The sequence below is a fragment of the Aotus nancymaae genome, unplaced genomic scaffold (assembly GCF_030222135.1).
Source record: "Aotus nancymaae isolate 86718 unplaced genomic scaffold, 86718_ANA_hifiasm-v0.15.2.pri h1tg000059l, whole genome shotgun sequence".
Taxonomy (NCBI): domain Eukaryota; kingdom Metazoa; phylum Chordata; class Mammalia; order Primates; family Aotidae; genus Aotus; species Aotus nancymaae.
The window spans coordinates 51,176,829-51,201,665 of record NW_026988473.1 but is presented as its reverse complement, the minus strand read 5'-3'; the positions used below and the strand labels follow the sequence as shown (position 1 = coordinate 51,201,665).

Genomic DNA, 24,837 nt, shown 5'->3' with positions numbered 1-24,837 from the left:
CTGTGACAGGAACAAGTGAGGGGCAGTTTTCCTTTCTAATCCCTGGCACTCTCTGGAAAAGTCAGCAGCCCTGGTTTTTCTTCCTCCTTTCTTATTCTGGGCTGAGGATGGGCCTGTGTTCCTGCCCCGATGAGGGCAATCCAGAGTTCCTTTTTCGGGTTCCTCTCAACTATCCCCTCATACCTATGGAAGGAAATACCCCAGGGATTCAGGACTTAGTGGAGGATAAACCAGAAGGGGGATTTTCCTTCACTGCCCGCCTCTCAGCACCTGATATTAAGGTGGCTTAATGAATGTCCAAATGACCACTCTAGAGAAACCACTGCTTGGGATGGATTATTCTTTGACCAAAAGAGTATATAACATGTTGCCAGGAACCCATCTTGTTGTTGTAGCAGTTACTAAGAAATTATTTTAGGCAGATAAAGAGGAAAAATTTTCATTTCTTTTAAAGCAGCTCCAAAAATGTTTCTCCTCTAGAAGGAAAGCCCCGGCTCTTAAAGTTGGGCAGGCAACCTTTGATATGCAAATGCGCACCATTAGAAACTGGGTCCACCCAACACGGACCCACTGTTGTCCTCCTGCCTTTGCCCCAACATGTGCCAACAACATGGCTGCCCTGCACATCCCCACGTGTGTAGAACATCATGGCACCCTGCATGTGCATATTCTTTTTTCTTTTTCTTTTTTTGTACCTACCAGTGTGCTAAATATTTGCATATTAAAAGGCTAGGGTGGGAGGGCCAGCTTTTTCCAGGGTCTCCGTGAATGACAGGCCTGCTCAAACCAATCCCCTAAGCCCTATGCAAATCAAACACCCCCTCCTCCAGCCTTCTTATAAAACTGGCTGGTATCCATGGCACTTGGGGTTCCCTCTCTCAGCTTTGGAGCCCCCCTCCCTCTGTCTCTACACTGGGGAGTTCCCGCCTTCTTCTCACTTCCTTCTTGCCTATTAAACTCTCTGCTCCTTAAACCCACTCCACATGTGTCTGTGTCATTTTATCTAAAGTGGCATAAGAACCAAAAACCCTAGTGTTCCTCTACTCGTCGGAGCCATATCACTGTCCCTGCCTGTCTCACCCCCACCTACCCTGACATAAACTTTTGTTTTTTAAACCTTGGCTGTCTAGAAGAGCTCCAACTTCTTCCTTCCTAGAATGCCTCACGTCCAGTGACCATCACTTCTGCCACCCCTTTCATGGCCACAACCAGACCTTCTCAACATCTCTACCTCTAAAATCCTAGATGCCAGCGTTTCAGATCAAGACTTATGACCCATCCAGCTCTTTTCTTACTCCTCCTAAACGAGCTCCCCCACTGCCCTGGTACCTCTAGGCCCTGCACATCGTCTGTTTCCCCGTGTGGGCTGGCCAGCCTTCCTCACCCACTCTCCTCTCTGCACCTCAATGCCCATCCTGCATCCTTCTCCCCAGCCCTCCCAATCCCCAGCCCCGGGCCACTGCAACCAGTGCCTTCTCCAGGGACACCCTCCACAGGACCCTCGCTGGCTGGCTCAGCATTGCTTACACTGTCCTGGACAGTGCCCTTGCCCCTTCCTCACAGCGGCTCCTTCCTCAAACTCAGCATCCCACAGCGATGGCTTTGCCTCCCCCTCCAGAAGAAACGCAACTATCCGCCAAAAATCTCACTCAGTTTCTTACCTTTCCCCTGTACCTATACCAGCACCTGCTCAGTCTTGGATGTTACAAAGGAAGAAACACCCCTCCCTCTTCCCTCAGGCCAAGCCCTCCACAGAGTTCTCAATCCCACCATCTGTGTGCTCCCAAACCCTGCTGCCTCGCCCACCCATGGGTGCTACCTTTCCATCGAGTCTTTATCTCCCTACACACAGCCCCACATCAGCACAGGTCTCCAGCACACGCTCAGCCTCCTACACACTTGCTGATTTGCTTGTGGGCGTGCCTTCCCCCACTCCGCTCTTCTTCCTTGCCCATCTGGGCCCTACCTGAGCTTATCTGCCACAAAAATGACCCGGCGCTCCAGCAGCAGCGAGGCAAAGATTCGGATGAGCTGGCGCACACTGAGGCAGGTGAAAAGGCACTCAAAGTCCACGTGCTCCAGCCGCGAGTCCATGGGCCGCCGCAGTTCTAACACCTGCAGGAGAGCGATGGGAAAGTGGGTCGGGCCTGGCCAAGTGGGTGCCGCCCTCCGGCCCTCCACAAAGCAACTGGAGGCTGCTTCCCCTTCCCATCTGCTCTTTTCCAGGTCTCTCGTCTACCCTGCTATGCAGTGAACCCCTCTTCACCGCCCTTCGGACTAGGGCTGCGCTCTCATAACACTCACGCACCTGGTCTCCGGACCGGAGAGCTGCCTGTAAACATGGGAAGGCTCCAGAAGGAAGGGGCTGAGGGACTATCCATCAGGAACTCAGGACGGGAGGAGAGCTGACTGCTCTTAGAGATAGGGAGAAGCAGGGAACCACACAGCTACATCGCTAGGGTCCTCCTGCCCCTCTCCCCAGACAAAGGTCTAAGCCCCCAATGCTGACTAGACCCCACTGCTCTCCAGGTCACAAGAAGAGCAGCATCTCTGCATCTCGGGATCTATTCCCAGCCACCTCTGGAAAGAATGCTGGTGTCCTTGCTGCCATGTCCCCTCCCTTTCCTGCTAGAAAGAGCTTCCTTCCAGAGGCGGTTTGTCCTGCCATCTGGCCTTTATCTCCATCACCCTCAGTCCTGTGCCAGGCAAAAGGAAAACACAAGCAAAGGGCTGGCCATTCTGCACCCTTGCCAGGAAGCAAGACTGTCTAATCAGGGCCGGGCCTAGCCCTCCTCCCTCCAAAGTCTTCTCCCAAGGTCAGTGCTAAAGCTCAGAGAGCCACTTCTCCGGGGGCAGTCACGGGGGTGGAAGGTAGTGAGTGACCCCAGTGGTGAGGGCAGGAGGAACTGCTGACACTCAGGCTGTGCCAAAGCAGCTGTCCCTGGGGTCTGCCTGGCCTCATCCTTGGTCCCACAGCAGGTGTGTGCAGCACAGATGTCAGGCCTCCTGAAGACTAGGGGACACATCAGTTCTCTCTCACTGCCCTATGGTGTCAAAGGCAGTGCCCCCACCTCATCTCACTTGTTCCTCAGAGTCTAAGCAAGTGAAGGAGTTCTAACTCCTAACTCAGCATCCATCCTTCTGGGCCCCAGAGAAGCATCAAAATGGGCAGAGGGCATGGTGATTCTCTGTGTGCACTGTCTCTCCCACCTGATGGTGAACTCCCAGAAGGCCCAGGGATCCACTGGATGCTGGGTACACCCCAAATGGTCAGTGAATGTGGGCTCAAGGAATGCAGTACCAGATGACACCAGAGCCCTTTATACCTGCTCCAGGCCCTGTCCCCACCCCAAAAGTCGCAAGCTCCCTGCATGCAACCCAACAGGCTCTGCTCTCCAGGACCCAGCCCCAGTCCCTACTGTCCCTGGGGCCCAACCCTCCCCTTCCCCATCAAATGCGCACCATTAGAAACTGGGTCCACCCAACACGGACCCACTATTGTCCTCCTGCCTTTGCCCCAACATGTGCCAACAACATGGCTGCCCTGCACATCCCCACGTGTGTAGAACATCATGGCACCCTGCATTTGCATATTCTTTTTTTTCTTTTTTTCTACCTAACCAGTGTGCTAAACATTTGCATATTAAAAGGCTAGGGTGGGAGGGCCAGTTTTTTTCCAGGGTCTCCGTGAATGACAGGCCTGCTCAAACCAATCCCCTAAGCCCTATGCAAATCAAACACCCCCTCCTGAGGGATGGAGAATTCACATAGGCTGCTCCCATGCCCCCACCTCTTTCCATGCATCCCTGCCTTCAAAGAGATCAAGCCTGGGGGCTGAAGGAGCCGAGTAGTCACAGCCTGGGAGTCCGGTGCCAGGACAGAGGCAGGTGTGACTAGAATCTGCACAGCAGCAGGCAGGACATCTAGGAGCGCAGCCAAGCTCATATGGGTGGAGTGGGGTTAGGGGAGCCTCTCAGCACAAGGTACTGGACTCCCCAAGGAGAAAAGAAGGGAAATGTCTTCTGGGCAAAAGGAAGTAGGGCTAAGGGAACAGTGTCAAGTCAGCATGACGAGAGCCCAGTGAGGTGACCAGGGCCAGACACAAAGATCACCCAGGCATGAAGCTGGGCTATCAGGGCAGGGTCACCTGTGCTGCGCCCCACACCCACCATGAAGCCTAAAGTTCCTCTAAACGACGGGGAGAAAAGAGGCAAGAAGAAAGCCTCAAGCTAGGATTTGCCGCTGCCCAGGAAGCCTGGTATGCTTTTTTCGGTCAGTCCCCCTCCCACTCCCTACAACTTATTTATTTCTTCTTCTCTCTCCTAGAACCCAACATCCACCTCTTACTTTCAAAGGTTGACCTTTCCCGTTTTGATTTTTCTTTTGAGATGGAATCTCGCTTTGTCACCCAGGCTGGAGTACAGTGGTGCAATCTTGGCTCACTGCAAGCTTCACCTTCCCTGTTTGAGAGATTCTCCTGCCTTAGCCTCCTGAGTGGCTGGGATTACAGGTGCATGCCACCACACCTGGCTAATTTTTTTTGGATTTTTGGAAGAGATGGGGTTTCAATACGTTGGCCAGACTGGTCTCGAACTCCTGACCTCAAGTGAACAGCCTGCCTTGGCTTCCCAAAGCGTTGGGATTACAGGTGTGACCCATGGCACCCGGCCTGACCCTTTCTATTTTTTTTTTTTTTTTTTTTTAAGACAGAGTCATGCTCTGTCACCCAAGCTGGAGTGCAGTTCCACCTCTGCCTCCCAAGTTTAAGTGATTCTCCTGCCTTAGCCTCCCGAGTGGCTGGGATTACAGGCACCCGCCACCACACCCAGCTAATTTTTGTATTTTTAGTAGAGACAGGGTTTCACCATATTGGCCAGGCTGGTCTTGAACTCCTGATCTTGTGGTCCACCTGCCTCAGCTTCCCAAATTGCTGGGAATACAGGCATGAGCCACCATGCCCAGCGTGACCTTTTCTGTTTTGAGAAAATCAAAGCCATCAGAAGATAATCCAAAATCTACCAAGTCACGTCCTCCTCTCCTAATAAAATCCAAGCCCTCTGTGGAGCCTAACACCCACATCTTCTCACTACACTCTGCTAGCCCCTCCTTTTCCTGCAGCTCGAACCTCTTCCTCTGGCGGCCACTCCTACCAGCATCCAAATAACCATCCCTAACAAGCTTCCCTGGCTCCATATTTCAATTCCTGCCCTCTTCCCTATTTCTCTCCACAGCCATGCAAGTCTTGAGAAGATATCTACACAGGCTGTTTCCACTTCCTCGCCCCCATCATTCTCAACTCACTCCAGCCCAGCTTCTGGGTCCCTGCACTTGTCAAGATCTTGCCACGCCTCATCCTGATCTCTTGGTGGTGCCTCATCCCCTGGTCACGGCTTTCTTTTTGAGGTGCTCCTGAGCCGCAGCCCTCTCCTGGTGTTCCTTCTCCTCAAACTTCAGGGCTGCAGCTCCTCTTTTGCAGGGCCTCTGCATATTGGGGTCCCCCAGGACTGAGGACCTGAGCCCACAGAGGGCTCTCTTCTCTTCCCTATTTATACTCTTCGCTACTAAATATCTTCTCTTGGGGGTCTCATAGGTGTCTCAAACTTGACATGTACACATTCGGACTCTTCCTCTTCCTCCTTATTACCTGCTTCTCCTTCACGTGCTCCTGTCTCAGTACATGGCTCCATCATCTACCCTGTGATCCAGTCAGAAAACTGGGAGTCAGCCTTACAGTCTCTGTGATGACTCCCTATTTCCAATCAAACCCAAAATGCTACTGGTCCTAATTCTAAAATCCATCTGCTTCCCTTCCCCTGTCCTGCCACATCTTAATCCAAGCTGCCATCGTCTCTTGCCTGTACTGCCGAATAGTATCCCTGCTGGTCTCCTTGTTTTCACTCCAACCATTATCTACATGGCAGCCACAGTGGGCTTTGAAAACATCTATCAGCTGGCCACAGGTGGCTCATGCCTGTAGTCCCGACAGTTTGGGAGGCTGAGGTGGGAGGACTGCTTGAGTCCAGGAGTTCAAGACCAGCCTGGGCAACATGGTGAAACCCTGTCTCTACAGAAAAGACAAAAATCAGCTGAGTGTGGTGGTGTATGCCTGCAGTCCCAGCTACTCAGAAGGCTGAAGCGGGAGGATCGCTTGAGCCGGGAGAGTGAGGCTGCAGTGAGCTGTGATAGCACCACTGTACTCCAGCCTGAGTGGCAGAGTGAGGCCCTGTCTCAAAACAAAAGGAAATGAAAACATTTATCAGACCTTATCATATCCCTGCTTTAGAGAAAATCCCCAAATCCTTAACTGGGCCTAGCAGGGACATCGTGATTGGGTTCTTGCCTGACAACCCACCCCTGCCCCCACCCTGTCAGCCCTCTGACCAGCACGTGCACTTGTCCAACTTTTGCCTTTGCAGATGCTGGTTCCTCTACTTGGAATAATCTCCCATTCATACCCTTCTCTTTGTCTTCCTCCTCCCACTTCATGTAGTTGCCCCATTCACCACTTAGGTCTCTGGTAACATGTCACTTTCTCAGAGGAGACCATCCCTGGCCCCCTAATTTAAAGCAGACCCCTTGTTCCACACTCTCATAGGGTCCTGTGCTTTCACTTGGCTCTTAACACATTTAGGAATTATGTATTTACATGTAAAAGTGTTTATTATTATAGTGTCAGTATCTCCCACTAGACTACAAACTCCATGAGGACAGAGCTGTGTCCCTCTAACTCTGACTCTGCACTGAGGTCTGGCACAGTCCCTGATTGTGAGACGGCACACACTCAGTAACTGTTCAATGAATGAACAAAAGGTAGGCAGGTGGAATGCAGTGTCGTCCATATGGGTCAGAGAAGGCCCCTGAGAGGAGCGGAGAGCTGGGCAACATGGACTTTCCTATTGTTCACTGTTTTGGTCCCTAGTGATTAGGTACGCCGACATGGTTGAGCAAGGAGGGGCCACGATTTGCACCCCGCAAAGACTGCGACTTTGGCTAGCCAGGTCCCCCTGCCACCCCAGTCCGTAGCCTGAGAGAGGAGGTGGCAGAAATCCCTACCTCATTGCCAGCACCTGGCAGGAATGTCTTCACTTTGATGGTCTTCCCAGGGGCTGGGAAGGGCGACTCCATGAGACTTCTCATGAAAGGATAGACCAATGCGGCGGAGATCCCACGGCGGCGCTCCACCTCGTCTAGGACCTGTGCCCACCGCCAGCAGCCCAAAGAGGAAGGCTGTCAGGGCAGTGCCCTTCCCCTCCTCCTGGGCAGAGAAGAGGGCAGCCAAGCATCTGACCAGGGTGGCCCAGAAGCTGGGAGAAGGGAAGGCAGTCTTGCCAGGATCTGCACACTCTACCCTTCCCATTTTCCTTGGCACTCAGTGACTACTCTGTTCCCTAACTGGCCTTGCTTCAGTCCCCAAGGGCGGAGTAGCCGAGCAAAGGAAATACCACCCAAGAGTCAGCTCCGTGGGCGCTCCTGCTTCCCCAAGGACTCTGGTTCTGCTCAGGGCCCAGGGTGGGCTGTGACAGGGGCAGACACTGCCAGCACAGGAGCTGGGAAAATGCCAGCTGGCTGGGTAGGGAGCCAGGCTGGGGAATAGGAGGGTGTCAGAGGCTCGCTGGTACTTGCTCCTACATTCTCTCTCCTGCTCGCTCACACTCACAGGTGGTTTTCTCATCTAAGCTGGCTGCAGATACTCCTGTGGGAGCTGTCAGCTGGGGGAGGTGAGGGGGAAGGAGAGGAGAAGGCAAGGGGGTGGGGAGGGGAGAGGGAGGGGAAGAGAAGCGGAGGGGGAGGGGAGGGGAAGGGGAGAAGGATGAGAAGGGGAGGGGGTGGAGAAGGGGAGTGGGAGGAGAGGGGAAGGGGAAGGGAAGGGGAGAAGAAGGGTAAGGGGAGGGGAGAAGGAGTGAAGCCTGCCAGAGCCTCTTACCTTGGAAAACAAGCCGAAGCAGCCAAGGCGGCTGATGACACAGTACACCTCTGGCAACCGGGGCCCTTTCCCACTTGGCTGGGCCAGGACAAGGAGGAGGAGAAGAGAGACAGACACAGAGAATGCATGATTACCACTTCTGGCTCCTTTTCCCTGGGAACTGAGGAGTAAGGACAGCCCTTCTAGTGGAGGAAGACTCTAAGCCTCCTCTAAACCTCTCTGCAACCAGGGCCCTGAAGGAAAAGCTGCCGCTCTCAGGACAGGCCTCAGCTCTGCAGGGATTCCCAGCCCAAGGTACCAGGCTCCTGCCAGTCTCCACAGGCTCCGCCCTTTCTCCCAGGGGGACATTGACAGGGGCTGGCAAAGGGCAAAGCAGTTTGGCAGAGGCTACAGGGCGATCTGTGGATTCACATCCCTGAGGCTGGGACCCCAGCAGATGGGAAGGACTAGGGTACATCTTTAGGAGCAAGCCATTGTAGCTTTTTAGTCCCATAGGGTGCATTCGGCAAAACATCCCTTTTTTTGGTTATTTTCTCCCTTTCTTGATTGACCTCCACTCTGAGAGCAAACTGAAAACAGACAAGAGATGGGAGTTACTATTTACTAAACCTGACTCCTGGGCTTGGAATTTTACAAGAAATTTGTGAGACAGGGATTATTATCCCCTTTATAGATGAGGCAACTGAGTTCAAAAAGATTAAGCCATTGCCTAAGGCCACGTATCTACAAGCTGTGGAGCCAGGAGTTTGCTTTGGCCCTGTTTGACTGTCTTACCCCTAAAGCTGGCTGATTTCTGACAGGAAGGAAGGGAAGGAAGCAAAGACACTGGGTGGAGGTTTGCTATGGAGTAAAGAAGCACAAAGAAGAACGGGACTTAACAGGGGGGCAGCTGAAGGGGAGACAGGCACTGAGAGCTCCCATGCAGACTGCAGTGCCTTCTTCAGCAGGCTAGGCAGGGCTCAGAGGCTGCCTCTGGGCTCAGAGGCCTGGAGGGCCTGGCAAGGCCGAGTGGGGAGGGAGCAGAGCAGCAGGTGCTGGCCCCTCATGCAGGCTGCTAAGCAAATGCAGATGGGGCTATTTCAGTCTCCAAACCTGCTGGCCACACGTCACAGATCTAAAGAGAGGGCAGAAGCTGTTTTTGTCCATATTAGGCCTGAAACTCACTCTTGTCTCTTTCTCTCTCCCCCGCCTCCCCTAAAGCCCCAAGTGATTAAATCAAGTATGTGGGATTTGGGTTAGAATCATTGTGTCCAATCTGCAGGAATGCCGAGCTAGTGCCAGCCCCCTTGGCAGGGACCCAGCCCAGGCCCTCTCCGAGCACGCCAGGAGAAACATGCTCTTCCCTGGGGGCAGCAGCCCCACTGCAAAGGAGCAGCTCTGCTCCATCTATGCTCCAGCAAAGGCAGCCTTCGGAACACTCCTTCCAAGCCCAGGAGGCCCAGGCGGCCAGAGGCATGCTGGTCTCTGCCTGGCTCCCCACCTGGCATCACTGCTGTACAGATGCCCTTTGCCCCTCTCTGGGCATTCTACCTCCAAACACCCCTCTCCCTAGTCCACCCTCTGGGGCTGATCCAAGGGTACCCGATTGGTGACAGGACCTGGAATCCCTTCTGGCTCTGTATGACCATGGGCAAGTCATTCTCCCTCTGAGTGTGGACTTCCCAATCTATGGATAGGGGATAATGATACCCCATGGGCTACTGTGATAATTTTTTTAAAAAAGACAAACTTGAAGCATCTAGCTTGGAATGTGACCAGTCCTAAATAAAAGTTTATTCCCTGGGCCCCTCCCTCCTGTGTTGAAAGTCCAATCTCCTGTAATAGGCCATCTACAGTTCCTCAAGAGGAAGATCCATGTCAAACTCATCTTTACATGCCCTTAGCACGTGCCTGACTCTCAATAGGTCAGGGCTTCCGATAAGGGATGATAAGTGCTTCTAAATGAATGAATGAATGACTGGCCCCAAATCCACGGTTTAGGGCTCCTGCCGTACACTGCCTCTGCGCCCTTCAGATGACCCTAGAATGGTATCTGGGGAGGCTTTCTCTCGCTAAGGTGGAAACTCCCTTTGCTAACAACCCGGTGCTCTAAGCAGGGAGTGCAGCAGGGGCCAGGCACTGGGCCTCTGCCCCAATCTATTTCCCAGGACTAATGGGAAGGGAGATGGTGAAGGACTTCTCTTTACAAAACGGCTAACATTTTCTTTTTTTGAAACAGAGACTTGCTCTGTTGCCCAGGTTGGAGTGCGGTGGCGCGATCACGGCTCACTGCAACCTCTGCCTCCCAGGTTCAAGCAATTCTCCTGCCTCAGTCTCCCAAGCAGCTAGGATTACAGGCGTGCACTACCATACCCGGCTAATTTTTTGTACTTTTAGTAGAGACGGGGTTTCACTGTGTTACCCAGGATGGTCTCGATCTCCTAACCATGTGATCCGCCCGTCTTGGCCTCCCAAAGTGCTGGGATTACAAGCGTAAGCCACCGCGCCCGGCCTACAGCTAACATTTTCAAAATCCAATCCCTTTCCCCTAGATTCAAGGTATCTCTCTCAGATTCCCAGAGAAGGTATGTGTCTGTCCCTGCTCAATTTCCAGCCCTACCACACCACAGACAGGCCTCCTCTCCACTTCAGGCTGGCCAGGTATAGGGATGAGGAAGGTTGTCCCTCACCTAATCTGATGCATATATACATACTGCTGGGGGTGATTCGATCCTGCAACCAAAGACCAGCAATCAGAGCCCACGATCCCAAAGGAAATGAAGGAAAAGTAGAGAAAAACTAAAAAGATATGAACACCCAGCAGAAGGTGATCCACTCCCTCCCCTTAATCCAGATAATCCCTGATCCTAAGGCCCCATTGGAAGCACCACTCTGAGCCCTGCTCTCCCAGAAGGGCCTCACCTGTGAAAGAGTGTGTATTGGCAGGGGGTAGGGGGTGGCCTCAGGGAGCAGAACACAGGATTTCATACAAGTTAAATTTGCAGAAAGGCACACACGCGCGCGCGCACACACACACACTCAGGGAGCAGAACACAGGATTTCATACAAGTTAAATTTGCAGAAAGGCACACACGCGCGTGCGCGCACACACACACACTCAGGGAGCAGAACACAGGATTTCATACAAGTTAAAATTGCAGAAAGGCACGCACACGCGCGCGCGCGCGCGCACACACACACACTCTCTCTCTCTCTCTCTGGCCTATCCCCTGCCTGCCAGCCCCTGAGGACCGAATGGCCTCACTCACCAATAAGCGCCTGCAGTAGCCAAAGCGTCTGCTGCCATCTTCCCCAGTCAGCATGAAAGAAAAGGTCTCACTGGAACAAAGAGAAGTCTGGCATCAGAGAGGTGTAAGAGGACCTAGGAAACAGCCCCTAAGAATAGGGACCATCATCTCCAGGGTGGGGTGAAGGGCCAGGTTGCTGTAGGAGAGGAGGCTGAAACTAGAGCAGGTCCCACTCAGGTACCCACTGTTATGGGGGTAAAGAAAGCTATGTCCCTTCCTCCCTCTGGCCAGGCCAGGCCAGGCCTCACCTGCTATACTCTGACACAGGGAGCCAGTCCTTGGCATCAGGGAAGCAAAACTGGGGAATGGCTTTGAGCCTTTCCTCTGCCTCTCGCATCTGCTTGGTAGGTCGGTCCAGCTGCAGGGAAGAAGGAACCAGGAGATGACATGGAAACTGAGGGCAGGGGGTGGTGGCTGAGAAGCCCCTCCTCCCCTGAGGGCCCTAGATGCCACTGACCCACGGCCATGATCTCAGCAACCACTGTCCCACTCCGAATTCTTACAGAGGTCTGAGTCACCATTCATTCATTCAATAAATGCCAACAGAGTGCTTTCTATGTGGCATCTGACTCGGTGCTTACGCCAGGGCTCTCAATGGAAAACAAAGGGGACAAGGTCCCCGACCCTGCGCATTCTGGTCAGGACAGTGAGATGATCAACCACAACATCTCAGAAGGGGGCATTAAAAAAATAAGCAGATGATGTGACAGAGCGAGCTGGGCAGGAGAGGGGCTCCATGCAGGCGTCCCCGACAGATCTCCTGAAAGAGGTCCTACTTGAGTGGAGACTGAGAAATGAGAAGGAGCCAGCAGCCATGTGAAGAGAAAGCACATTCCTGGCAGAGGCAATGGTAGAGAGAGAGGGGCTGAGAGTGAGAGGAAGAGGAGGGAGGCCAGGCTGGCTGGCGACAAGCAGGGAAGGCATGGTGAGAGACAGGGTAGTGGGAGAAGTGCGGAGTGACAGCTAGTGGGTGCAGGGATTCTCTTTGGGGTGATAAAAATGTTCTAAAATGGATTGTGGTGATGATGGCACAATTCTGTGACTATACCAAAACACGGAATTGTATACATTAAGTGGGCGAACTGTATGGTATTTAATGCTTTTGGATTTTATTCTAAGCACACTGAGAGGTTCTCTCTCAGCCCTCATCCTTTGAAGAAGCACTGGCCTAAACCCACCCCTTTGCAGCCCCGTCTTCCCTCCTGGCTAAGAGGAGGCAGGCTCAAGGCTGTGGCAGCTGGGTGAGGAGCTATGGCAAACAGGATCTCTCTCCTTCCCCAGATGGGCCTGGCGGGTAGAGGATGGAAGAGGGCGATATGGACAAGGTGGGGAGAGGGAAGGGCCTCACCTTGGGAAACTGGTAGGAGACTTCGGGGAGGTAGGTGTTTCGCGATGGCTTCTTCTTGAGGGACACCACCACAAAGTACTCGAAAAGCTCTCGCTCCTGCCACTCCAGCAGCTCCAGCTCCAGCGTGCGATAGCTGGGTGCGCGCTTCAGCATGGACTGGATGTGGACCAGGCGCTGTGTGTGGGCTGGGGATGGGTCGCACATCAGGGAATGGACTCTCACAGGCCTCACATTAGCTCCTCCACCCCTGGCTCAGAGTTCATCACTGGGAAGCACTTCTAAGTGCATGAGCCTAGTCTGGCAACACCCCCAGCCTGGAGTTTGGGAGGACTGGCGGGCACACAGTGCCAACACCTGCACAAAGCCTCTGCCCTGGCACGGGAAGCTGCGGGCCTGGTCCTCCTGGAGCCTCTGGAGACTGAGCTGGGGCAGGACTGCCGAGGCCAGGCAAACCCAGGGATGTATCTCAGCACCCACCTTTTGGTACTGGTCCCTGTACCAAAAGGACCAGAATTCATGAACATCCACAAAGGCTTCACCCTTGGGCCCCTAGCAGGACATGAGCCTTGTCCATGCTCCTAAAGCCAAAGTCCACTTGCCCATTTGCCTGGGGGTGAGAGGATTATCATCCAGAAAGGTCTAGCCAGGGCTTCCCAGTAGAGAAAGCACAAAGATGTATCCAAGGACCCTGGAATGTGAAGGTTCTAGAACCTTTTCAGGCTTCTCTCCTAGGACAGGGGACACAGGGGGCTGAGGGCCCCCAGAGGAATGGTTTTCCCCAGTCTATAGCACATTTCTTGCCAGAAGAGGTCCTTGAAATCTTCTGTACCTATCTCTGACCCTCCAGATCTATATATATATATATTTTTTTTTTGAGACAGAGTCTTGCTCTTTTGCCAGGCTAGACTGCAGTAGCACAATCTTGGCTCACTGCAACCTCTGGCTCCCAGGTTCAAGCGATTCTTCTGCCTCAGCCTCTCAAGTAGCTGGGATTACAGGTGCGTGCCACCACGCCTGGCTAATTTGTTTTGTTTTGAGACAGAGTCTTGCTTTGTCACCCAGGCTGCAGTGCAATGGTGCGATCTCAGCTCACTGCAACCTCAGCTTCCCGGGTTCAAGCGATTCTCTACCTTAGCATCCCGAGTAGCTGGGATTACAGGCATGTGCCACCAGGCCCAGCTAATTATTTTTGTATTTTTTAGTAATAGAGATGGGGTTTCACCATCTTTGCCATGCTGATCTTGAACTCCTGACTCATGATTCACCCACCTCAGCCTCCCAAAGTGTTAGGATTACAGGCGTAAGCCACCACGCCTGGCCTAATTTTTTTATTTTTTTAGTAGAGATGTGGTTTCACCAACTTGGCCAGGCTGGTCTCGAACTCCTGACCTTGTGATCTGCCCATCTCGGCCTCCCAAAGTGCTGAGATTACATAGGTGTGAGCCTCCGCGCCTGGCTGAGATCTACAACATTAACCAGGCAAATCTAGCACCCAATTCCCATGGACAATGGCTTGTGACAGTTTGGGCAGGTCATCACCCTTACGTTCGGCAAAGGGAAACATCTGGATTTAACCTTGCGGGGCTGAGCTCACGTGTGTGTAAGGACAGACTTCCCTGTGGCTCCCTGCTCTGCTGGTCTGGCATCTGGCCTATTTGTCACCTCTCCACATCAGGCCAGTTTAGGGACACTGGAACCACACATGCATTGGAAGGGAAGGCTGATTCCCTGCAGCCCTGCTGGGAGGGCTTCTGTGCTTGTGGGAGCTGTGCCTCACCTTTGAACCTGTCATCAGAGTCGCTCTCGCTCTCACTGTTTTCATCTGGAAAAGGAACAGCAGAGTGCATGCTCACTGGACCCCACAGCCAATGTTTTCTTCTCTCCCACCACCCCAGCTTTTCTCCCAGGGGATGGATCTCTACTTCCTCTGGGCTACTTTGGGGCCATGGTCAGGCATCTGCAGGCTGGGAGCTGAGTGGCCTGGGGCCAGGATCCCTCAGAGCTCACACCAAAGTGCCAATCTATATTCAAACCTATGAGGGAAGCTGAGGGTCTGAGTTGGAGGCTGAGCCAGAAGAGGGGCCTACAGGCCTGGAACAGAAAGACCCTGCCTCCAGGAGGCCAAGATTTGAAATGGGAAACAGACCACAATGCTCAGTGAGTCTGGCCCTTCCTTTTGCAGAAGCTGATTCCCACACCCACCTCCCTACTCAGGGCCTTATAGCCCAAAGCCTGAAGGAACCCATCTCAGACCTTTCTTCCCTCTCTGCTCCTCCCTCCTATGTGGCCATTTCCTGGCATGGCGCTACCCTCCACGTGTAAATTGATGCCTCTCCCATTCCTAATGCCCAAGGGCCCCAGACACCTGAACCAGCTCCGGTATCAAAGCCTACCTCTCAGTGATGCTGTCTCAATGCTGGACATAGACAACTTTTTTAACCTCTTCTTTCCTCTCTTGGCATTGTAGATGGAGTTAATTCTTTGGACAAGCTGGGTAAGAAAAGCAGAGCGGGTGAGGTAACCTTAACATCAGCTGCCCCACTTCCAAGAAGGCTGAGTAGGAGCCCGTCCCTGCTCTTACTTGTGCAAGCTTTCTATGCTGGTCTAAATGCAGAAGCTCATCCCAAGTGGTGACTCACCAGCACTCCTGGGGGCCCAGGTATATGGAGAACTACTCACCATGCCTGGTAGTTCTCCAGATACCTAGTCCCCCAGGAGTGCTCTCCTGCCCCAAGCACTAAACTAAGCTCCCCAGAGGAAGGAACTGTGATCAAACTAGACAGGATGGGAGCCCCTGGGTCCCCAGAGTCTTTGAACCAACTGAGACAAAGACCTTCTGAGAGGCAATAACAGGAACAAGGATTCTAGCCTTTCCCCTCTGGGCCATAACCTAGGGCCGCGACAGGAAGAAGCTAAATTCCCAATATACCCAAGCATTGTTTGCAGGCTAAAAATACCATTTGGCTAAATTCTGGACTTGGGCCTGGCTGCCTATGTGTGAAAATCATTGCTGAAAACTCTTCAACACTGCGAGTTATAGGATGAGCCCTTGTTTGAGTCCTAGGTCCTTGAAAGCCTGGAAATGCTTATGTGTGCAGAGACCCCAAAATTCATCTACCACACTTACTAATGGGGAGCCTCGGCGAGCCTTTCCTTCCTCTCACATCTGAGCACCAAGAATCAGTTAATGCATCTTTATTGATAAGAAAGGGGAATTAATCGGATGAAAAAGAGGCCAGGGTATGGACCCAGAATGTATTCAAAGGGAATGGAGGAAGCAGTCCAAATTAGAAAAGGAAGGAAGCCAGGAAGGAGAGAGAAAGGCTGGCTGCCTCTGGGGAGGGTACCTTGGGAATGCGGCGGGCCCGGCGGCTGGACAGCAGCTCGCTGGTGGTGCTGAGGCTGTCTTCGTTGAGGCTGGCGGGTGAGGACGGCAGGCTCAGCTGAGCCAGCAGCAGCATGTCGTCATGGCTGTGCCTCTTGGGTAACCGTGGCAGCCGGTGGCTCTTCCTTTCTGACCAGTTCCCACTGCGCAGGGACTGGCTGTTGGGTTTCAGGGAAAGCTGGAGTGGGGAAGAGGACATGCCAGAGGGGCTTGCCACAGAGGCCTTGGCCCATGCCTGTCTGCTGGGACAGGGACGCAGAGGCCAAGGGCCGGCATCCCTGGCTCCCGGCAATCTTGCCCTGGAATGCCCATCCCTCTCTTAGGACCTTAGCTGCTCATCAGCCAGGTCAGGGCTAGATTAGACACTTGCCTTCCCTAATCGAAGCTTCACTACTGCTAGCAAAAAGGAAAGCAGGGGCTGAAAACCCCTGTGTTCTCGTCTGACTGGAAAAAGAAGGCAAAGTGGGAATTCTGGGGGTTCTTCCTGAGCTTTGGGACAAGGATTACTGGGCCTGGGTGATAGAACGTCTTCCGGACCTCTGCCCCTGAGCCAATCCTAAAAGGTATCTGATAGCAGAGGCCATAACCTACTGGCCAGCCTGCTCTGCTGGGAAAGCCCGCAGCCTGGCCCTCCTAACTTCTCCCTTGGAGAACACAGGGGCTCTGGGCCCTGACCACCAAAGCTGCATCTGGCAGGCCTCACAATGAATTGGCTCCCACACCCACAAGGCCCTGGCTGCCCTCTCCCAGCCCTGGTCTATGTCTGCCTCTCTCCATGTACACTGACCTCTCAGCCCGGGGCACCATCCTTGCTATGGACCCTGTGGGAAGGCAAGTGGGGAGGCAAGTATCCCAGACACCCAACCACTGTCGCTCTGGAATCGCCTCTCCTCACTCTTCAGCAAATCCTCCTTCCTCCACAGCCCCTAGTTTCCTGTTTTCACCCGATCAATCTGGCAATGCAAACTCAGGGGAAGCCCGTTTGAACAGAGCCTTAATGAGAGAGTAAATCTTTTATGAAAACCAAAACCTTATTCCAAAGCCAGAATAAATCATTTTTATTTTCTCTGGCCAGTGCCATATAATATCCAGGTCCTTCCATTTGCAAAGAGAATTAGAGTTCCCTGGGGAGGTCACAGAAGCCTCTCCATCTGCCTCCTGTCACCCTGGACAAGGACAGAACGAGCTGAAGTCCTGGAGCTTCCTTTGGCCTTTCACCTTTCCTCTTGTGCTGCCTCCTCCCTGTCCACTCCTTCTAGATTCATGCTAACTCTCTCCCACAGGAGTTACTCCAGGTGTCACAGACACCTGTCTGGCTCCCCAAATCTGGTTTTGGGGCCCCTTAATGTCAGTTAAGGGGAGCAAGTTAAGGGGAGATGACTTCTGGCAGAGTTGCAGAATGCCAAGACTCCCACCAGGGCTCTGTCTTCCTATTTCCCACAGAAGGGGAGATAAATGATGAGACAGGAGACTGCAAGGGCTCCTGGCTGAGTTGTGCAGCTCAGGGCTCGGGTAGGAAGGGAAGGAAGATAGGACAGGATGCCCCTCAGAGCAGGTGCCAATTGTCCACAGGGGTTTCAACATGGCGGATATCCCTGAGTGCAGAGCCGATTGCTGAGGCGACCTCCTTTATCAAGTACTAGTGAGGCTAAAAGCCTGAAAGGAAGCTGGGCCCAAGCCTTGGAAGGACAGCCCCCACTGTGGCCCTCACACTAACCCTACAGGCTGAGTTACCTGTGTGGGTGGGCTGTTGTACTTCCTGTCCTGAGGACTCCACATCCTGTGCAAAGAGTCCAAGGAATTCTCAGACAGTTGCTGGGATTTTCGTCCTGCTCTTCGGCTCTTTAAGTCCACATCCTCATATGGATTCTCCTTGGGCAGATCTCCTGCAGAGGAGGAAGAGTTAGAGAAGGGGGAGAAGGGAAGAAGGAAACACACGAACTCACACACACAAATAAACAAGCAGAATTCCTGTGAACCAAAGAGAATGGCTTCTGCCTGGCCCCTCAGCTCATGAGTCATGCAGCTGCCCGTCTGCAGTGGGGAGGCTACAAACAGATCCTGGCTCCAAGTCCAGCAGCAGAGCCCCCCCCGCCCGCACCCCCACCCCCAGCCCAGCTCAGCCTTGCCTGGCCTCTGCTTTATAAATTCAGGGATTGCACAAGACTGGCTCAGCCACCCCTGCCTGTGCCCAGCCAGAGGACAAAGCCAGCACCAAGAGTCTTTCCTTGGCTCCCTTCCCTCCGCTGCAAACACCCCAGAGATGACATAGTTCAAGGTAGGAAGGGTTTTCAGGTCACATGGCTGTCCCTTCACCCAACTCTCAGGGGATCTCCCTGGGGACCTACTTTGGAGGGTGGGCATGGAGGAATTCACAGAACTGTAGGGAGCAGGGCTTCACCAGGCCCCCCTCTCACCTATGATGCCATTCAACAAGTCTTTTAAGGCAGGGTTTTGTGCTGTTCACTGAGGCAACCTCAGAACAGAACAGTGATTAGCAAGGAGGAAGTGCTGGGTAATGATTTGTTCACTGACTCTCTTACTGCAGTGTCAGTTTATTCCCTCAACTGTGGATCTCAGCACAAAGAGAACCATCATCACTCCCCTTTTGGGACAAACTCCCCTGCTGTGACACAGGGGAGGTGTGAAAGGCTTAGAAGGAATCTGGACTAAAGGGTGGGAGTGAGGGGAGGTCTTGCTTCTCAGGACTAGTTCTAAAATCTCTGGCAGCAGGCACTGTATTGGCATTACCGGAAAATCTCAGAAAAGTCCAAAACACTATCTGCCTTTGAAGATTTGAGAGACATTCCTTTCCACAAGCCATATCTCCTGCCCCTACCCGTCCAACATATACCTTTTTAAAAATACAGTAACACCATGCGCTGGGTCAGTCCTAGCTCAATCCTGGTGGCAGAATCCCAGGGGTGAACAGGTCCATGGGGAACTCAGCACACGGCCCTCTCTGCTCCCCTTTCCCTCGTCTTTCCCTGTCTTCCTGCTGCAGAGCAGGACTCACTCCAGCACCTCTGCTCAGCAGCAGAATTGAGCCTGGGTGACCCCTGAGACCCACACTTGTCCTACAGAAGCCTGAATGTGCCTGACGCCCCAGTGGAGCTCAGACCCCACTCCCCAGGAAGCAGGCAGTAGAAGGAGCTGGAGGACAAGAACGAAGGCTGCTGAGAGTGAAGCTTTCCTAGAGAGGGCATGGGAGAGGAGCCAATCCCGGTATGCTTGCAGATGCCTCCATTTCCAAAGCGGAGCTCCCTCCACATTGTGGCATCCGCTTATTACCATCATGCAGAACCGCAGCGAATTTAGGAAATGCTTTTACAGAGTCAGGGGGTGGGTGTGAAGAAAGGATTTCAGTGACAGCTAAACAGACTGCAGTAGGAGCAACATAAATCTCTGTAAACTTATGAGTCAAAGATGGGTCATTGGGATTTGGGACTGGATTAAGTGATTCCCAACTCCAAGCAGAGTCCCCAGCAACTGAGCAGACCTTTTCCTGTAACACAGTCATGCTATTAAAATGACTTGTCTCCATTCCAGAGCCCTGACTAAGCGGAGCTGGCCCAGCAGCCGTCACAAGAAGCCAAATAGCAAACCTGGCACCCCCTGCATGTTTTCTCCTGCCTACCCCACTGTGGGGCACTTAGCGGGGGTGCTGGGATGGATTTTCTACTTCTTGGTCTTTCCCCAACATATGTCCTGCAGGAGTGAGGGGGTGAGGGTATAAGAAGAGAGAATGCCAGGACACAGTCTTCCTGATTCCCTAAAACAGGACTGGAGCATCACTGTCGGCATCAGGGCAGGGAGAACATTTATGCCAAGCTCATCAAATCCAAACTGCCTTGGGCTGCGTGATCAGCTGGGGTATTTATTATCATCCCCAACCTGTAGGAAGCCTTATCTCAATCCCAGGTGTTTCTCCAAGCCACTGACATTTGGGGGTTGAATAATTCTTGTGGTGGTGGACCATCCTGTCCACTGTTAGGATGCTTAGTGGCAACCTTGGCTTCTATCCACCAGGAGACATTCACATCTCCTTGGTTATAACAGCCAAAAATGTCTCCAGACACTGCCAGATGCTCCCTGAGGGGGAGAGAGAGAAGAAAGGAAGGAGGGAGAGGGAGGGAGGCAGGAAGGGAGGGAGGGAAGAGTGAAGTTGCCCCACACTTAGAACCACTGCTTTAGATAGAGCTTTCCAAACTTCCTAATGGCTTCTGAGTGCATGACATGAGTCCCAAGACTAGCCCTCTTTTTTCCATCCTTCCCTCCTTCACCTTGGTCCCTCTTTCCTTCCTTCTTTTCCCTACAGTAAGAGCTTTGAGTATTGATACAAAATCCAAAGCTCCAAGAAAAAGATGTAGGATACTGAGGCCCAGGGAAGTAACAGATGCACAAGGCTGGTGTACATCACTGACAAGCCGGGGGAAAACGGCCAGCAGCATGAGATTCTCAAGATGGTCCTGTCTCTGGATTTCAGGAAGGCCTGCTCCTCCTGCCCAGCCCTTGTGCCAGCCTCTCTTCTCCAGCAATGTTTAACGTCCTCTCTGATGTAAACAAGCCACAAATCAGTTCTCCAGCAAATAGACTGCCGGCCCCAGCCCATACCCTGTCTCCCCAGCCTCAGCTTGGTCTCTTCACAGCCCTAACCCATCTGCCACTCCTGGCTTCCTGGACCATTCCTGACTGCCCTTGAGGAGCTGTCTCAAATAGATACTCCCAGTCGTCTCTCCAGGCAGACAGGGGGCCAGGGGATGGAGATGTACAGAGACAAGTAGACCCTGAGTCCTAGACCACTAAACTGAACCAGCTAAGAGCAAATAAATATCAAAGCAATGGCTCAGAGTTGGAGGAGATGGTAGGCTGGGAGATGGTGAGTAGAACGTGCTACTGGGACAGAGCTAAAGGAGCTAGGGCTGAATGGGAGATTCAGCAGGCGCATGAATGGGAGACAGGAAGCCTGGCAGACTGCAAATTTTCACCTGCGATCCTGCCCGCACAGCTTTCTCGGGACAGTCCACGTGACCCTTGGAGAGGGACGAAGAGGTAGACCCTCCTCCCTGAAGGCCTGGCCCTTAGCAGCCCCAGCTCATCAAGTCCAGCTGGAGACGCCAGAAGTCTCAACCTTTCCCAGCTTGGATGACGAAATAAGGGACAAAGGCATCACCAAGAATTTCTGCTTTACACTATTCTAAAAGGGGATAATCAGAGCTGAAAGGTGTCACACTGATCCTCTTGAATCTAGCCCCTCTGGGTCCTGCTCCCACTCCTCCCCACAACACCTCACTCCTCCCCACAACCCCTCACTCCTCACCAAAACTCCTTTGGTCTTAACCACACATACAACACTGCCTTCCCCTCTGCCTCCACAACTGGAAGAACCAGTTAGGAAAGCCATGTGTGCGTATGCGCACAGGCACTGAGAATTTCTCCAAACACAGTCCTAAGCATCCTGGACCACACCCATCACTAGGGCCCTGTCTCTGCAGCTTCCCTCCCCAACCTCCTCTGGTTCCAACCAGCTGTTTTCTCCTGGTTCTCAGCCTTTTTCCCTCTCTCACACAGGACAGAAAGGGCCAGGCTAAGAGCCCAACTCCCCTGGCAACAGATCGGATTGGGACCTCTCAGGGGCCAGCTGTTGCCCACCCTCCAAGCTTTGACACCATTGCTCGACAGCCCCAGCTCCAGCATCTTCCCTGGGCTGCACCTCTTGGCTGTTTTGTTTCCCTCTGCAACCTCCATCCCAGTGGGTACCCTCTGCTCCTTACTGTTTCCCAGCCTGGAGGCAAATGAGGGAAGCAGCCAGAGAGAGTGTAGGCTCAAAAGGCTTTGCAGTCCAGGCCGACTGGCTCGGTCCCCAGCTTGCATCCCACTGAAGTTCCTGGAAACGCTCCCTTAGCCCAGGCTAGCTGATGGGAGTGGGAATCTGCAGGAATGCAGCCCAGGCGCCGAGGCCACTCCACATAACTCCTTAACAAGCTGCTTCCTTGGGTGCATTTTTAAGTGTCAGGCTCAGAATGCAAACATAAGGCTTTGTAGAATAGCAGCATCTTCCAGGGGCAGATGTCAGACGGGACAGGCGAGAAATAGCCCCCAGGAAACAGCAAGGCAACTCCTTTTCTGCAAGTTAGCAGGGTAAACCTCAGTATGTTTGGGAGTACCCCACCCCAGCTCCTCAGGCTTCATGCCTACTGTAGGCAGGAGGCCAGCAACCCCCCACTACCCCCATTCAAGTCCACTGCTCACAGAGAGGGGTGGGGGTTGTTCATCTTGGGGCCAACTGGCCCTCCACCTCTGACAGACAGGACTCCAGTCCAATCGCCAGGACCCAAGATGGAGACGAGCCCTGCGGTCTCTGCCTCCAACAGCTCCATCCCAGCATGCCTGCAGGAGCCTGATCCAGCAGGGTCAGAGTCAACATTCACCCTGCAGAGCACGGGCTGTGCTGAGACCAGAGAGCCAGCTCCCAGGAAGTCAGAGCCACTGATCAGTCAGAGGCAAGATGGGAAACTGCCATTTGGAGTTCAGCAATAAGACACCCCCTGAAGCCTTAAGGGGAGCTCCAAACTCCTGGGCAGGTCTCCAGGGAAGGAAAAAGAAATAAACCCATCAGAATCTAAAAGAAAGAGAATATTTTCCCTTGAATTTCCCTCTAGCCTCCCTAGTCAGGTCCCAGATATTCCGACTGGGCTGCTGTGGGGACATAAACAAGGAAAACATGCCCAGGGCACTGTTCTAACTGCGGACTCCGGACACCACCCCCACCTCCCCATGAGGCCAGAGCAAAACGCAAACACCCAATATAGTATATTCCCAAACTGGTACCTGGGCTGCTCCCCTCCCTTTCTCCTGCATCTTCCCCCTCTCTTCTTTCCTATTCTCTAAGTGCTCCGGAGATCCAGAAGCCAGCTGAGCAGCTACCTCTACCTTTTGCCCACATAGCGCTGACCCCTAGCTGTACTCAGCCACCCAAGAGGCAGCCAAGCTGCTCCCATATTTTTTGAACTCCTCATGCAACACCCAGAGTGGAAGAGAGTCCTCCCTAATGAGTGGGGAGGCAGCTCTGTGGTCTCACCCCCTCCCTACCTCCTGTTGCAGGGTACATTCTAATTCACTCTAGTTTGGCAGAAACTGTAATGTGTCACTGCCACCCAGGGCCCTAGGAGCACCCAGTGTGGCTGCTGCCATGGGCAGAGAGGCCTGTAGTTTTCTGATGTCCCTTAACTATGCCAGGTGCTGGCTATCCTGCGGTCCTCTCATCCTCTATTCTCTGAGAAGGATTTCCTGTGGGGATACGTTCTTGTATCATCTGAACTGAAGTAATCTGAGAAAGGGACAGCTTCAACCATTTCTCCCTGTCCAGAGTTCCACTATCCAGGGCTCTGTTCAGGATTGTTTGGGGCAGTGTCTTGGGGACAGAACTGTGAAAGAACTGTCCTGGGCAACAGAACTGTTCCCTGGGCCTTCTTAGATCAGGTTTGAGAGAAGGGAAAGAGGAGGACAAGTGTGTCTAGGCCTCTGCCTACTCACTCATTCGGGAGGACTTTCCTCCACTCTGGGATGCTGGTCTTGCCTAAGGAGGCGAGGAAATACAGGAGCAGCTCTGGCTGCCTCTTGGGTGTCTGAGTAGAAGAACTGGGATATGGGCTGGAGTTGGGGCATCTTCCTTAACTGCCTATACCTGGCTTCTGCATCTTTGGTTCTGATGCCCATAGCTCTTGACCTCTGCTCTGGGTGGCCTGTGGGTACAAAGCTATCTTTTCCCCAGTGGTAAGGGAAAGGGCTTCCCTCCCCAAACTCTTTTGCTGTTCTAGGGATCTCACTCCTACAGTCTTCCTGCTGTGACCCAGTTTTGCATGGCTACATACTACACACTCTGTTCCTGGGAAAGCAGTGTCCCTGAGGGTCCCAGCATGGCTGCTGTCTCTCCAGAAACGCTGGCCCAGCGAGTGGTAAGGAAACAGCTACGAAACCGGTGGCTCAGATCAAATAAGAGAGCAGATGGCCCTCGCTTCATAAGATTCCAGGCTTCTGAGAATCTGGAAGGTTCTGTCTACCCTGGGCCACTTCTCTCTGTCATGTGTTAACTAAGACCACATTCTTCAGCTTCAAGGCCCAAGACAGAGACAAGACAGAGACACAGAGAGGAGCCAGAAAGCACATAGCCTCTCTCTTCTCACTGACCTACAGACACGCACACTTCACTTGAGTGGGAATCAAAGCCCCTCACTGAAGAAGATGCTGATTGATAGAACTGAAATGAATGTCAAAAAAAAAATTCAACCCAGGCTAAAGCATCTATCTTTTGTCTGATCCGTGAACATAAGTTTGCCAATAACACATCCTCCCACCTGTTGGAAGACACATCTCAATGGAGTCTTGCATTTCTGCCCTTCTTCTGAGCAAGAGGAACTGACAGTTCCAGACTATATTTCAAGGGTATTTATACGGCAAACAGCCTTGGAAGTCAGAGATAGTATCTCCCTTCAGGGCAGAGGCAGATTTGTTTCCTGATCAGCATGATAAAGACAATGTCTCCTCCAAGGACAAGAGTTGGGCAGGTTTGTCAGCAGCCTCTGAAAAGACTGGGGTTTCCTAAGCTTGGGGTCCCCAGCTGGGACACGGACCCACAGTGCGTGCAGCTTCTACCGGGGCCTTCTCCACACCGCCTCATGAGACTTATGCACAAGGGAAAACCCGGGTGAACATGCAGCTCACGCTGCCTGCTGTGCCGTGAGTAATAACGTCCTTCGTGGCACAGGGGTCTCGTGTCTTCTGCTAGCATGCATGAAACTGGGGCAATGAAACGTGTTAGCTTGTACTACAGACTGTGGCGCCCCCCAAAATTCCTATGTTGAAACCTAATCCCCAATGTGCTGGCATTTGC

The 24,837-nt window shown here is 53.0% G+C and overlaps 1 protein-coding gene across 18 annotated transcripts in view; it reads right to left on the bottom strand.

The window, feature by feature from the left end:
• The window catches only part of DENND2B (DENN domain containing 2B), a 205,787-nt gene that overhangs the window by 6,649 nt on the left and 174,301 nt on the right, over nucleotides 1-24,837 (bottom strand). For all 18 annotated transcript variants that reach the window (XM_012456708.3, XM_064365206.1, XM_064365200.1 and 15 more), the window contains 10 exons: nucleotides 17,679-17,830; nucleotides 15,907-16,122; nucleotides 14,953-15,049; nucleotides 14,337-14,381; nucleotides 12,560-12,744; nucleotides 11,460-11,569; nucleotides 11,173-11,242; nucleotides 7,925-8,002; nucleotides 7,054-7,194; nucleotides 1,967-2,115 (listed from right to left, as the gene is read on the bottom strand). In XM_012456708.3, coding sequence (XP_012312131.2) covers nucleotides 1,967-2,115; nucleotides 7,054-7,194; nucleotides 7,925-8,002; nucleotides 11,173-11,242; nucleotides 11,460-11,569; nucleotides 12,560-12,744; nucleotides 14,337-14,381; nucleotides 14,953-15,049; nucleotides 15,907-16,122; nucleotides 17,679-17,830 — 1,243 coding nt within the window. The remainder of the gene's footprint in view (nucleotides 1-1,966; nucleotides 2,116-7,053; nucleotides 7,195-7,924; nucleotides 8,003-11,172; nucleotides 11,243-11,459; nucleotides 11,570-12,559; nucleotides 12,745-14,336; nucleotides 14,382-14,952; nucleotides 15,050-15,906; nucleotides 16,123-17,678; nucleotides 17,831-24,837) is intronic.